This window comes from Trichomycterus rosablanca, chromosome 8 (genome assembly GCF_030014385.1).
Source record: "Trichomycterus rosablanca isolate fTriRos1 chromosome 8, fTriRos1.hap1, whole genome shotgun sequence".
In the NCBI taxonomy this organism is placed as follows: Eukaryota; Metazoa; Chordata; class Actinopteri; order Siluriformes; family Trichomycteridae; genus Trichomycterus; species Trichomycterus rosablanca.
The window spans coordinates 9,915,646-9,931,644 of NC_085995.1; the positions used below are offsets into that span (position 1 = coordinate 9,915,646).

Sequence of the window (15,999 nt, forward strand, 5' to 3'; positions counted from 1 at the left end):
CCGCTGATGAGATGCTATCAACACAGTCCCTTGTAGAAATAATTACTGCATTACAGTATAACTCCCTTTGATTTTTCTCTCCCTTTATCTAGTTTCACATTTATTTTTGCTTTATTAAATTCATCCTTCTCTTTTTTGAGCCATTAGAGTCCACAGTTTGCCTATTTCTTTTATGAACAGGAAACACAAAAGCAAAGTGAACTGGTGTCTGCTGGTAAAACTGCATTAATTATGTGAGCCTACAAATAATTTGGAAGGTTCATTTTGTGTCCTTTCATGTTCTGTAAGCCTCTTACCTTCCATGTGTCCTTAGGGCCGTTTTCTTTACTTTTATGTTCGTTTGCATTTAGCTGCAAGGTCACCTCATAGCATTCTTGAATGTCTAAAAAAAATAATAGTAGAAAAACAGTATCCATAGTTACAGTTGAGAAAAAAGCTGAGACAGTAGCGGGATTGCTAATAAAACAGACAGCAGTGATCCGCTAATTGTGTTTTATACGTATTTATGTGAAAACAGCAGAAGATTTATTGTTTTCACATAAATGCTAAGCGTCAACAGGCATTGTTTTCATGATTGGGTATAAAAAGGAGAATTAATATATGTTGTTTAGTAGCAAAGTAGGTACAAATTTGCAATTTTGGGCACCCAGGTGGCGCAGCGGGATATTCCGCTAGCACACCAGCACCAAGATTCTGAACTCCTCGGTTCGCAACTCGGCGTTGCCACCAGTCGGCTGTGTGCCATCTATGGCATAATTGGTTCTGCTAAAGTGGGATGACCGGACTATGTGGGTGGGGTCTTCAAACGCTGTGTAGGGACCCTGATTGGCAGATAGAGAGGTGCCTGTGCAGAGTGCATAGGTGAAAAAGGGTTCCGCTAAGGGTTGCGCACGGGTCGGAGAAGGGATCCCCCAGCAGTGGAGGACAAATTGACTCCACTAAATTGGGAGAAAAATGGGAGAAAAATGCATAAATAAAATAGGAACATAGTTCAACAGCTACAAAACAATGTTTATCCATGTATAATGGCAGATAAATTTACCTACTGTGCCATCTACAGTCCAAAATATTATTACAAGATTCAAAGTTCTGATGAAATCTCTGTGCACATATAATAAGCATGTTAACCAACATTAAATGTTTTTGACATTTGATCCCCTAGATCAGTGGTCCCCAAACTTTTTTTGCACCATGGACCAGTTTCATAAAAGACATAATTTCACAGACCGGTGGGGCGGGAGGAATTGAATAACTATAGAATTAAAAATCAGTGTGAGTCCTAAGCTTTTTATGCTGCAACAAGACGCTGCTCCCATCTAGTGGTGATAAGAGACAATAACACCCAAAGAGTTTTGGAAATGTAGTTGCTCTTGTAGCGATCTCTAATTATTTATTCTTTCTGTGCGGCCCAGTATTTTAAAATCCTCCCACCCCGCCGGTCCGTGAAATTATATCTGATATGAAACAGGTCCGTGGTGCTAAAAAGGTTGGGGACTGCTGCCATAGATGACACTGAATCAAAAAAGAAACAACAACACACATCTATAATGAATACAACCATATAAGCTCTGAGTTATATGGATATAAAAGCTGATATCATCAAGGTATGTGTTGGTAAATTAAAAGAAAACTCAAAAATTTTACTTTACCCAATTGTATTCTTGGACAATGGACACAATAGCCTTCATTGTCTTTGGCGTCAATGACTTAATCTTTACTGTCCAACACCCTGTCAGCATTTGTAGCTTATCTCTCCACAGACTACTTTTGGAAGGTAATTAGGCGGCCCATGAGCACAGTCTTCTAGCTATAATACTTTGGCCCTTGTTTACATCACTGGCTGCATTCACATGTGTACTATGAGTAACAACCATTAGCCGAAAAAGTAATAAATCCCTGGCCATAACATGAAGCATCTCTAAAACTACCACAAACTGTCATGTTGTTTCATCAGTAAACATTTATTAAATGACAGGATAGAACAAGGGTCAGCTTTTGGCATAACTTGAGCATCAGGTTTGCCATTATAAAGCTCTATAAATAATTTCCAGCAGCTCCGTCCATTTATTTCCACTCATAATAAGTTTAGAGAGTAGCAGCAGTCACACTCACTAACAGACAGGCTGTTAATGTGATTCACTGCTGATAGCACAGCTAAGTACACAGAACATTCCTCAAGCGTACAATCATCACTGGCATTACTATAGGTCACACACATTCAAACTAACAGCTAAACTGTTAACACAGTTGGTTAACTAATCACATTTGTGTACATTGTGTGTCATACATAATTAGGTTAATTTGTTCCCAGGCGCATCCCACACTAATGTGTTTGTCCATACCATGTATGACATGATGTTTAACACCAGGTATGTGTGACACATCACATGCCATACAGTCAAAATGATCTGATGTTTACGGTCTAATGCATACAGTGCACGACGCAAAGTCTATAACAACAGGGCTTGGTGAGTTTGGTTTGCTGCGAACAACAGTGTCCAGCACAAAGCTGTGACCTCCACCCTATTGGTCACATTTTGGGGCAATCAAGTCTCAAACGTACACCACAATTAGAACTAAAAGCATTGTCTTTTCTGAAAGCCCCTGAGGTCACCAGATGCTACTGGAACAGTGACTGGTTAGCATAGCAGCATAGACTTAATGAAGTACCAGAATATTTTAAATGGCATTCTGACTGCCCATGCCAAGAGGCTAAAACTGGGTTGTGGTTGAATCCTTCAGAATGACCATCATTTACAACATTCACAAATTCACAGAGCAATCCGACAATTCCCCAGAGTCAAGTACAGACCATGGTCATCCAGTCTTCTGATCTAAAGCCATTACAAAACTGTAAGATACAAATGATGGATACATTTATGTACTGCCCTGAAATGTCCTTTTGTATGCATTTTAACAGAATTTTAAGATTTCTGAGTGGCAGTTTGTTAAACACATGGGTTAATTTGTGCTCAAGCTGGTGAAAGGGCCGGCGCTAGTGTCCCCCAGAGGTGCAACGGTGGAGACATTAAAAGAATTGGGGAAAGAATGTGACTCATCTGTGTCTCTGTGAGTCTGTATGAGTGGGAGGAGAACACTGTGTGGGTGGTAGTTGCCCAGCTGACCAGAGAAAAAGAAAAAGATAAATAGAACCAGAAAAAAATGAAGTGAATAAAATAAACTGAAACGAAAGTTAGTCTGGCTCAAGTCAGTTAGCATGATTATAAAACATTTAGCTTTATAAAATATGAAATATTCAAGGCCTAGTTCACACTTACATAGGTAAATTCATAGGTAAAACTCATCTTTCTTTTTTATTCCACTAATTACAGCTAATAAATATGAAAAATGCCAATGAGGTATTGTAGTATGAATACAGAAAAAACTGAACTAAAAAGAATTAGCTCTTGATTATTAAACTTGGCAGTCTGGCTTATGTACACTAAGATGTACACTTACCTAAATCTGAATGGTTTAGTTTAGAACACAACCAAAACAGCTACTCTGATGAAAATGTGATGCCAGACAATAGGGCCATTTCTAAATTAGTACATATTGGTAGAGATGTACCGATCGGGGTTTTTGGCACCGATTTCGATCTCCGATCTCCTTTCAGGGCGATCTCCTGTTTTGGTCGATAGTCGATTCCAACCGTGGGGGGGATATGTTACTTCAAAAACTAAAGCAATTAATTTTTTCACCCACAGGAGACATATTTCATTAGTCTAACTGACCACACACTCACACACGCAGGTTTAATGTTATCCAGTTCAGTCTGAAAAAACCTTAAAAATAGGTCTAACTGTGAAGATAAACCGGTCACAAAAGCAACGGCGTGTGTGTCTTTAAGAGAGACGCTCTGTTCACAGTATCGATATAAGTGATTCAGGGGTCGGTTCATTTTATGCGAAACGTAAGTTTATCTTCTCAGTTATCTCTCCGTGTTTACTGTTATTAATTAATGTCATGGTTTTAAATAAACACCAGCTACTACAGAACATTTTGTGTGACTCTCTTACATTAAAAAGCTCAATTAAAAAGCTTAAATAATCTGCTATTACCACAGAGCGGTAACCGAGTCAGACTCGTTCTGCCTGTGGAGCTAAAAGTTTTCTGTCAGTCAGAGCAGATGATCCTGAACTAATGAATTTAGTATTTAATAAACTTTTGCCTCTGATTGGCTCTGTAACGTTTTCTGTTCTCATCTACATCAAAAGCTAGAACCGCTTACGATTTACCAAAGTGAACCACGAATTTATATAATGTGCTCATAGAATCGACTCAGATGTGACCGGGTTGAATCATCTTTTTAAAGTAAATATTTCAATCAGCAAAATTGCATCGTATGTATTATGCACAACGTTAATTATGTTATTTTAGGTTGTGAAATGCGATGGTTGACGAATGGTGCTTTGTAGCTCAAAGTCTGGATCAATCCCCTGAGCTGTTAAGCTTAACATGGAGGTGATCTTTATATATCACGCGATCGGATCTGCTGAATTTAGGAAATATCGACCGATCACCGATTGCATATTTTGATTAAAAATCAGCCGATTTCGATACATAGCCGATTGATCCTTCCATCTCTACTTATTGGCTACATAGTTCACTGAATAAAGTGTAAAAGCCGACATGTTTCCTATGTAGTGCAAAAATAGAAAAGCTATTTGTAATTTGTTCCACTCGAGGTTATGAAACTTAAAAATGGTACACCATATTCTGGACACCTGCACATGGCCAGCATGTCATTTTGCATATTTTTTACGTTTCTGTGAATAGAAAACTTTTTTTAAAAACACCGACCCAGACTTAAAATATTATAAGAATACTGTAAGTACTTAATAAATACAACCCCAAATCAGAAAAAGTTGGGACAGGGACAATTTAGGGCTTGTAATGAGGTGAAAAAACGATGTCAACAGGTGATTGTAATCATGGTTTGGTACAAAAGCAGCATCCAGGAAAGGCTGAGTCTTTGATGAGCAAAGATGATCAGAGGATCTCCAGTTTGTCAACACAGGCGTGAGAAAATGATTGAAATGTTAAAAACAATGTACCTCAAAGAAAGATTGGGAGGGATTTGCATATTTCTCCCTCTACAGTGCATAATATCATTAAACCATTCAAGGAATCGGGAGGAATTTCAGTGCGTAAAGGCCAAGGGCGCAAGTTTAAGCTGAACCCTTGTCAAAGGTAATTTACACTTCTGTGATGGCAGCATTAATGCAGAAAAGTACATTGAGATCTTAGAGCAACATATGCTGCCTTCAAGACGTCATCTTTTCCAGAGACATCCATGCATTTTTCAACAAGACAATGCAAAACCACATGTTTTTTTGTTTTGTTTGGAATGTGTTGCAGGTCTGAAATGCAGGAATGGATGTTTATTAATAAATGAAATGAAGTTGATCAGACAAAACATGAAATATCTCAGATTTATTCTGTCTGCAATGAAATAAAATTCAAAGTAAATGTAAGAAACTCTGTGTTTATTTATTATTTGCATTGTCCATGCTGTCCCAACTTTTTCTGATTTGGGGTTGTAGAACAGGGTAGATATACAATTATGTAATCTTATTAAAAGTACAGAAAATATGAGGGATCAAGTTTCCGCACTTTTAAAAAGCCACTCAGGTGGTGCCGTGGTAAAATATGCTAGCACACCAGTGCTGGGATTTCGAATACATCGTATCGAATCTCAGCTCTGCCATCGGGCTGGGTGGCTATATGAACAACGTTTGGCTGTTGTTCATACAGGGTTAGGGAGCTGAAGAGGGACCTTATAACTGATGCAATGACGACCTCTGCTGGCTGGTTGATGGCATCTGCACAAAGTAGAGGAATAATGCTGATCAGGGTGTGACTCTCTGTGCACAGGGCTGATTCGCATATGAACTCGGCTGGTGAAGCTGAAAAAATGCAGTCAGCTACTGCACACGTATTGGAGGGGACGTGTATCAGTTCGCTCCCCTCAATCCCCTCAAGTTTTCCAACTTTTATATTTTGATTGGAAACAGTGAGGGTGGGAGAAGTAGTAATTGGAGAGAGAGAGATTATAGTCCAGATTTAGCGCCATCTGGTTTCCATCTTTTTTAACCGCTCAAAGAAGCTTTAGGGGGAAGAAGATTTTCATGTGATGATGATGTGAAAGCAGCGGTGCATCAGTGGCTACACACTTAACCAAAAACTCTAGAAATTCATTAAAAAAATTTGTGTGGAAACTTTTGAAGAACCCTCGTAATTCTGTATTCTGTTAAAAATAATTCCACTTCCAACCCATGGACAGAAAATGTTGTGAGATTAGAAGTACTCCAGTTCTATGAACAAAAAACAATCCATCTGGCAACCCTATCTTAGCCCACTCATTTCCATTAACACTGTCTCATTACTTACCACACCAATCCATTACATTATGTTCAGTATGATGGTGACAGATGTGAGCTCCAACATGTACGCAACAGAGAAGATTATTATAACTTAAAAATAACTAACTCATTTACATTGTGGTAGTCCATACAAGCTGACACGACACAAACACAGATCACAGAACACTTAAAACTGAGTTCTAAACTCCCATTGAAAGCAAATTTAGCACTGGAACAGTTGAGAGGGATCTTTATGGATTGGATTTTCATGTCTGAGCAGTCTGTAAAGTTTGGTTGAAGAAGAACAATGGTGTGTGTCTGTTTTAAAAGACTTGGGCTGCACCCAGTAGTTACAGTGAAGACAAATGTAAGTTATATTGCATGCAATAAAATTCAAGAGAAGCCATTGTTAATAGGCAATAGTTTGGTTTGTCTTACCACGTTTAGTATGATATATCTATACACAGATCAGCCATAACATTAAAACCACCTCCTTGTTTCTACACACACTGTCCATTTTATCAGCTCCACTTACTTTGTAGTTCTACAATTGCTGACTGTAGACGATCTGTTTCTACCTACTTTTTTAACCTCCTTTTACCACAGCAGCACTGCTGGAGTTTTTAAACACCTCACTGTCACTGCTGGACTGAGAATAGTCCACCAACCAAAAATATATCCAGCCAACAGCGCCTGTGGGCAGCGTCCTGTGACCACTGATGAAGGTCTAGAAGATGACCAACTCAAACAGCAGCAATAAATGAGCGATCGTCTCTGACTTTACATCTACAAGGTGGACCAACTAGGTAGGAGTGTCTAATAGAGTGGACAGTGAGTGGACACTGTATCTAAAAAACTCCAGCAGCGCTGCTGTGTCTGATCCACTCATAGCAGCACAACACACACTAACACACCACCACCATGTCATTGTCACTGCAGTACTGAGAATGATCCACCACCCAAATAATACCTGCTCTGTGGTGGTCATGAACATTGAAGAACAGAGTATAAGGTTAAAAAAGGATGTAGAAAAACAGATGGACTACAGTCAGTAATTGTAGAACTACAAAGTGGAGCTTATAAAATCTTTGTATGTGTACAAAGTAAGGTCTATATAGTTTGCTGGGTTTTATGACAGAACCCTGACTGTAACACCATCCAACCATCCCCCTTTTCACTCAATATAGTCATTTTCAATTCCCAAACTGAACTCAAACAAAGCCATATCACATACAGAGATTTACACAATGCTATATGTGAGCCCCCACACACACGTAAAATTTCAGTTCAACCTTTCCTCCCAAATGCTTGGCTCGTACAGCACAGTTGTGTTTTCTACATTTCTAAAATGTTCTAATTTGGTTACATAACCTCACAATTTAACTGGGTGATTCCCTTTCATGCACTACGAATCAGTGATTCACTGACAGAGGTCGCCATAGAACATGTATTGTGAGAACTGCATGTTCCCCTGGGCTTTTGTGTGCTCTGGAAGAAAGGGAAGAGTCTGCTGTTGGGGAGACTTTTGTTCAAGATTGTGCAATCACGCAAACATCCAATCAAGCATCCCAGCTTCTCTCCCCCTGCCTCCCACAGAGCAGTGCCTTGGTAAAGACCTCTGTGAGCTTCTGTAATGCCTGTACAAGTAATATAATACACAATTCTCAAGCATACATTATAACCACCTTCCTAATATTGTGTTGGTCCCCCCTTTTGCTGCCAAAACAGCCGTGACCCATCAAGGCACGGACTCCACTAGACCCCTGAAGGTGTGCTGAGGTATCTGGCACCAAGATGTTAGCAGCAGATCCTTTAACTCCTGTAAGTTGTGATGTGGGGGCCTCCATGGATTGGACTTGTTTGTCCAGCACATCCCACAGATGCTCGATTGGACTGAGATCTGGGGAATTTGGAGGCCAAGTCAACACCTCAAACTTCATTTTTGCTTTGTGGCAGGGCGCATTATCCTGCTGAAAGAGGCCACAGCCATCAGGGAATACCGTTTCCATGGTCATGGACATGGTCTGCAACGATGTTTAGGTAGGTGGTACGCGTCAAAGACATCCACATGGATGGCAGGACCCAAGGTTTCCTAGCAGGACATTGCCCAAAGCATCACACTGCCTCCACTGGCTTGCCTTCTTCCCATAGTGCATCCTGGTGCCATGTGTTCCACAGGTTCCCATGTGATACATCAGACCAGGCCACCTTCTTCCATTGCTCCGTGGTCCAGTTCTGATGCTCACGTGTCCACTGTTGGGTCAGCATGGGCACCCTGACTGGTCTGCGGCTATGCAGCCCCACGCACAACAACCTGTGATGCACTTTGTATTCTGACACCTTTCTATCAGAACCAGCATTAACTTCTTCAGCAATCTGAGCTACAGTAGCTCGTCTGTTGGATCAGACCAAACGGGCCAGCCTTCGCTCCCCACGTGCATCAATGAGCCTTGGCCGCCCATGACCCTGTCGCTCGTTTACCACTGTTCCTTCAATCTCTCAATGGCAAAGCTGTTTGTCCACCCCCCCCCCCCCCCCCACACACACACACACATATCAACAAAGCCAACCATTTCTGTGTAGACGCCCAACCAGCTGATAGCATGATTTAGTCCTGCACCAACCAATAACCCCAGTTGATCTTTCTCAACTTTACTCACATAACATCTTTTGACTTCGTTCCAGATGCCCAGACACAGAAATGATTGGCTTTACCTGACCAAAGGAATAGAAATCTCGTGAGTACTGGCATATCTTTAAACTAAACCCTCTGTGCTTTGTTTGTTGGTGTTTGCAATGGATCTGAAGCTTTATGAAGCCTACATTTGCATACTGTTTACTAAGTTTGAGGCTACGATGCTACACCAAAATATGGTAGCCACACCAACGCATGAATTTAGACCTAGGCAATTAAGTCTAAAACATTTAGCATTTAACATTTAACATTCAGGACACTAAAACTGTCCATAAAACCACAAGCAGAGGTCAAGAATGAAAAACAGACTGCAGACATCATAAGCAGCGCTTCCTCTACTGCAAGCACTGCTCTGTGTATAACACAGAGAAATCACTCAAGTGAGGAAATTATGCTCCTATTTTCATTCCTGACATTAGTACCAGACCAGAGCTTGCTCTGATTAAAGACACATGTTTTTAGCAGCCCAGCTTTCCGCGACTCTGTTCTCGTTTATACCTGTGAGACAGTCTGACCTCTCCCCCAGAGTTAAGTATGCTCTGCAGAAAAAAATCATACTCCCAGCCTGTGAGAAATGTGAATGAAACACTGAAGTCTACAGTACATGTCAGGCATGCACATTCCTCTAACAATCCAGAACCTAAGTGTAATCCTTTCCACTCAGCTTTGCACTAAAATTCTTGTGTTTGTGCTTTCTTAATACATGATTTAAATGGGAATTATCAGTCCTTGTATAAAATAAAAACTTGGGTAAAACACCCCCCACATACACACTCACACTTAGGGCAATATCACTCTCGCAGACACAGGGAGACCACAGCTGCGTCCGAAATCGCATACTTCCATAGTGAACAGTACACAAAAGCAGTAAGCGAGAGCGGTTAGTATGTCCGAATACGTAGTATACATGAAAGAGTACGCGAAAAGTACTCAGATGACTTACTGGAGCTGATAGATGGTGGAAAGCAGAGGATAATTGTACGTCTGCTAAATGCTGATAATATAAATGTAGAGAGAATATCCTTGATGCATGTCTTCCTTTAGTTCTGAGTGGTGGATCAAGACGAGCTAGACTTGTTGCACAAAGCTTGCATGGTACAGAGCAGGGTTTTATGAGTTCTCTAAGGTAGAGTGGAGCTTAGCCGCCAATTCCCCTGTCGCCGGTTTTGGAGATGCACTGACCCAGTTGTCTAGCCATACCAATTTGACCCTTGTCAAACTCGCTCAAATCCTCACACTTGCTCATTTTTTCTGCTTCTAACACATCAACTTTGAGGATAAAATGTATAATAATCTGATCGTTAGACAATTAGAAACAAAACTTGCTTAACCTACTAGAAGAGTTTATTTAAAAGTCATGTCTGCAGCCGCAATACATTACTGTTTATTTTTTTAACAGAATGCATCATGGGAGAAAACAGAATGCTTTTTAACACAGTAGTAAGTAGTAAGATTGCCCCAACCAAGTCACCTAGAAATAACCAGAGGAAGCACAAGTCCCTCTCATCACTACAGGCTCATAGCAACCCAAGCTATACCAACACCCTGCTTCAGTCACATCCCCTGCTGGTATCTACCAGCACTGCTGTAACAGTAAGAAAACCCTCATTAAGGTATGGGGGTGCTAATTAAGTCTCAAGGTGATGGAAATTTCTTTCCTCTGTAGAATAGACGGGAGGTTCAACAAGGAAAAACAACTCTGAATAAAGGCTAATTATACAATAGCTGGGTTTTAGAGATGAGGTTAGTCAGACATCATGACCAAAGGTTCATGCCAGGTAAAGTGGTGCTCTTGAGCCAAACACCGCTCATGCAGCACCTTCTTAAATGACATAATAATAACTCTCCTGACTTACTTTAGCTCTGCATGCCCAACAAGCATGAAGGTAAGTATAAATTACTGGCATGTGTGGCTGTGACAGATATTAGTATTGCATATACTGTACAAATAGTATTTTTCATGTGCATTATTATGTCATAACTATTATTAAAGACACTGGTCTTTGAGTATCTTGAAAAGCGCTATATAAATAAAATGTATTATTATTATTATTATTATTACCACAGAAGGTGAACTCTTGTTAGGGAAGTTAGGGTTTCAGTTACAATAGAAGCAGAAATAATGGACCAACAGTTTATCTTCTGTGTCCTAATCTTTTTTTTATACATAGTGGTGTATAACACATGGGTAGACATTTATTATTTTTAAAGCCAACACTTTAAAACATACAACTACAATGAAAGAGCAGGCACAGGGTTCAAGATGCTAAGCTTATACAAAGATTTAAATACAAAAAGAAAACAGGCAAAAAGGTCAAGGACAGATATAGAGTGAGTAACTCAATAAAATGCTTCTCTTCAAGTTCTCTTCACTATCAGTATTATTGGATAACAGTGAATAAAAGATGCATTGAAACCCGAATTCAATGTAGTACACTGCTCACTGGTGAATTTAACTAGGTAAGCACGGCAGACAAACCCATTCTTCAAAACGCAACACTTCAATATGTTTCAAAAGTGCTTTTGATGTGAAGTGAGATTCATTCAGATGCAAATGAAAGGGCTTGATCCCTTCAGGATGAAATAACAGGTTATCTGACAGCTTCCAGATTTTGAATGTATGATATTTAGTTTTGTTAAGAGATGGCATTTAGCAGCCTTTGATTCCAAAACCAACAAACTATACCTTCTTTCTGTATTTGCAGCATAAAAATGTGTTTGCCCCTATCAATGTGTTTATACTCGTCAGCTTTGGTTCGATTAAAACTAACCTTTATGAGATTGCTCCCTTAGTGAGGTTTGTTACAGTCAGCTTGAACAGTTCTTTTTGATCTCTGGTGCACACCAAATAAGCAGATCAAAATCGCTGGAGCAAGGGGGTCACAGCCTATTTCTAACGAATTCTGGTGCAATTTGTTTCAGGTATGAACACAATACAAAACAAAGGCATCTAAACGTGATGTCACAAGATGCGACACTAAACACGCCACAAGACACCAGATGTGATGTTAAACACGCAGCTGTAGCCTAGTGGTTAAGGTACTTGACCAGTAATCAGAAGGTTGCCGGTTGAAGCCCCACCACTGCAAGGTTGCCACTGTTGGGCCCTTAAGCAAGCCCCTTAACCCTCAATTGCTTAGATTGTGTACTGTCACAACTGTAAGTCGCTTTGGATAAAAGCGTCTCCTAAATGCCAAAAATGTAAATGTAAATGAGAGAACTGGTGCTGTTTGACTCCTTTATCCATTTTACCAGCTCTTACTGTGTTTCCAGTTGGTATACAAAATCCCCGAGCCCAGCATGGTGCATTGTTTTGATGACTGGCTAGCAAAGTACATCATCCATACGTCGCACATCACTTCTTTTCGACGTATTTTGGTTTGATTGTAAACTTGTGAGTTCAGCCAATGGACGACGCACTAGTCAGTGTGCTCTCAGCGCTGGGCCCAAGCTTGAATAAAAATTATTGCCTCAGGAAGGGCATCCAGCGTAAAAACCAGTGTACCAAGTCTGAAATGCGGACCAGATTCACTGTGGCGATTCCTAAATATGGAAGCAGCCAAAAAAGAAATGCAAAATAGTCCGTTAACCATGATGTTAAGATCTTGAAAGGGTTTGGTTGCAGTTGTTGTTGCACAACCAGTTATTAAGTTACATGGATAATTAATAAAATGTTTTTTAAATAGGTCTTTTATTACATGTTGTATGAGAATTTGAACAAATATGTTTGGCAAATATACAAAAATAATGCAAAGAGATGGAGATGGCACTCTGGAGATGCTCACTGTTGGGGTCAAGCTGATAAAAAGGTGAGATAAAGTCTGTTATGGGTTCAAATCTCAGTGGTGCTATCAGCCAGTCGGAGATCTACACAAACATCACTGGCTATGTTTTAGGATGATAGAATCCCTGTCCAGTGAATACTCAAATACTCTTAAATATCACTATACTCAAGCATACACTGCCGCGACACTGACCATGATAAATCAAATGATGAAAATGAAAAATGAGAAAACATTTATATAAAAAACAGGTTATGCAATTGAGTATAATGAAATTTGCAGGCTGTCACATGGACCTAATAATGATCCATGTTTATTTTTATTACCTGGAATGCTCCTAATTCAATAAACATCAATTTTGTTATGTGTGCACATAAATTAATATAACATGGCTTCAATCTCTTTATACTGGTTAGGAGAATAAAGACTTCGCTTTTCAAACCGAGCTCAAACATCAAATATGTGCCTGCATTTCATGTGTATGCAAGTACTAAAACATACAGTAGAAAAAAGAACCACCAGAGCTGGTGGAAATGTGGCTTTATGCAACAATAAAACTGGATAATTACTGGACGACGATAAACAAAACATGGCCAAAACCAGAGCATAGCAAAGTCCTGCAAAGCCAATTTTCTTCTGAGTGCAGTGATTTCACTTTAAAATGCAGTGCAGAGGTTCCACTTTAAAATTCTAATATTTAATGACCTGAGACATGATTCACAGAGAAGCAAATCTTACCTAACAGAGCTTTAAACAGTTGACTGCCAAATATAGCAGAAACCTTTCCCACATTGGTCTTTAGAGCCTGTTCCTCTGGGCTAGTTAAACTAGCCTGATACTGCTTCAGTAATCCAACGGCTCTGTCCGTATCTGAAAACAGAGAACAAACTAGCTATTAGTAGCCTGCTTTTTCAAGTACAACAAAGAATCTTCACATATTAACGTGTCCATCAACACATTTACATAGACACAGTACATCGCCTAAAATGATAAGTTCACCCGATTGCACTGATAACAGTCATACCCTGTCTACCCTGAGTTCACTATTTCCTGCAACACATTCCAAAAAAAGTTGGGACAGTAAAGCATTTACCACTTTGTAATGTTGCCATTCCTTTTCGCCACACTGAAGTTGACCAGACTAAACATAAAATATCTTGGATTAAAACTGTCTGCAATCAAATAAAAGTTAAAGTAAATGTAAGGAGGCCGCTCAAGTGGCGCAGCGGTAAAAACACATGCTGGAACCAGAGCTAGGATCTCAAATACATCGTATCGAATCTCAGCTCTGCCTGCGGGCTTAGGCTGAGCGGCCACATGAACAACAATTGGCCTGTTGTTCAGATGGGCGGGACTAAGCCGGATGGGGTCTCTCTGTCATGACTGGTGCAATTACGACCTGTGCTGGCTGATTGATGGCGCCTGCACAGAGATGAGGGATAATGCATTGATCAGGGTGTGGCTCTCCGTACACAAAGCTGATCGGCAAATGAACTCGCCTCGCGTTTTTCAGCTGCCAGTCCTCCGCCCATGCAACGCTAGGACGGACACTTAAAAATCCTCCTTTTGGAGTGAACTGGTTACATTTTTTATCAATATTATCTGTCATTGGCTCATCTTTGTATTGCTTTGTATGCCATTGGTTTAACAGCCTCATTTGACTGCTTATAGCAGTGTTTCCCAACCTTTATGAGATACGGAACATAATTCACATTAAAAAATCACAAGGCACACCACCAAGAAGTTGTACTGCCCTCTAGTGGAAGAGAATGTAATTGTTCTGCCTGTCGCTACACACCGCAGTACCAATCAGGTGAAATTGGATAATCTTCCACGGCACACCTGATGATTTCTCACGGCACACTTATGTGCCGCGGCACAGTGGTTGGGAAACACTGCTATATAGGCATTGGCTGGCTTTCTAAAAATAATTTTGATTTTATTAATTTTTTATTGGTAACCACGTGTTCAAATTGTGCTGTTATGTTTGCACACGATTAATTGCGATTAATTTGGTTCTTTAATCGCGATTAATCTCGATTAAAAGTTTTAATCGCATGACAGCCATAATAATATTATATTAGAAAAAGTGTTTAATGGTATACTATAGTATACTAGTAAAATAATCGTATAAAAATAATTTAAGAGTAACAATTTTACATATCTAAAGAGTTGGTGCATAAGAGCAAAGACAAACAGGGGTTAAGTTACAGTAAAGCACACTGAGAACCTAAACTTTTACCCAACAACCCCATCCCCCCAAAAAGTCATCTCGTCTCAAAATCCATCCACAATTAGGATGAAAGTTTGCAGCCAAGCAAGTAAAACCACTTTCTCGTTTCCCAGTGGAATTTCCCAACATAACAGGATGATAAAACGCCACCCAGCCAAACACTGCGTGCCCAAGTGTTGTGTAAACAGCAGCATGACCTACCACACACTTCAGGTACAAAGATAACGAGTTAAAAGTGCGTTACATACAGTAAACCTAAGCTTTTACAACCTGAACTGAACTTACCGTATTTATGGACCATCGTGAACAGTTACCCAGCCTGACAGTTACACAGTCCGCTTATCCAGCGCGTCCACGTTTACAGAAGCGTCGTTACTCGTGCACTTCTCTTTCCTTTTGCTTTCACAATGTCGCGACTCCTCGGGTTTTCCGTCCACTTCCAGTCCACTGTCTGTGTCCAGTGTCTGTCAGTCATCTGAGAGTTTAAGAAGAGGTAAGGATGTCGGTTTGTGCAGTCTGTGCAGTCTGACAGGCCTTCATAATGCTGTAAACTTTCTTTCAGAGAGCAGAACAGACGGAGCAGAGCAGTGAGGGCGGAGTGAGCATTACTGACTCACTAACATCCACATGACTGACCTGGTCACTCACAATTCACTACACTGATCAATGTTCAATAGTTTTAAACAGTGGCGGCTCCTGCCAAATCTCTCAGGGGGGGCAATTGTTGCGATGATGGCCAGGGTGACCCGTTCAATGGGTAAATTAAAGCTTAAATAATTAACATCTTAAGTCATCTGTCAGTTAATAACTTTGAACGTGGAGAGAGAACAGCTTAACCATTAATCATAAAATTAGGTAAAGACTTCACACTAACAATTTCATTCAGTCTTCATCAGATAGCATTTTATTTTAGGTGCAGCAGAT

At 40.2% G+C, this 15,999-nt stretch overlaps 1 protein-coding gene across 2 annotated transcripts in view; it reads right to left on the reverse strand.

The window, feature by feature from the left end:
* dlg3 (discs, large homolog 3 (Drosophila)) overlaps positions 1-15,608 on the reverse strand; it is a 164,610-nt gene extending 149,002 nt beyond the window's left edge. Inside the window, exons 1-3 of one of the 2 annotated variants that reach the window (XM_063000488.1) lie at positions 15,361-15,608; positions 13,581-13,712; positions 297-382 (exon numbers count right to left, since the gene is read on the reverse strand). In XM_063000488.1, the coding sequence (XP_062856558.1) occupies positions 297-382; positions 13,581-13,712; positions 15,361-15,376 (234 nt within the window). In that variant the 5' untranslated portion in view covers positions 15,377-15,608. Of the gene's footprint in view, positions 1-296; positions 383-13,580; positions 13,713-15,360 lie in introns of those variants that run through there. The other variant, XM_063000491.1, reaches the window with a different exon arrangement.
* Between the last annotated feature and the right edge of the window lie 391 nt (positions 15,609-15,999).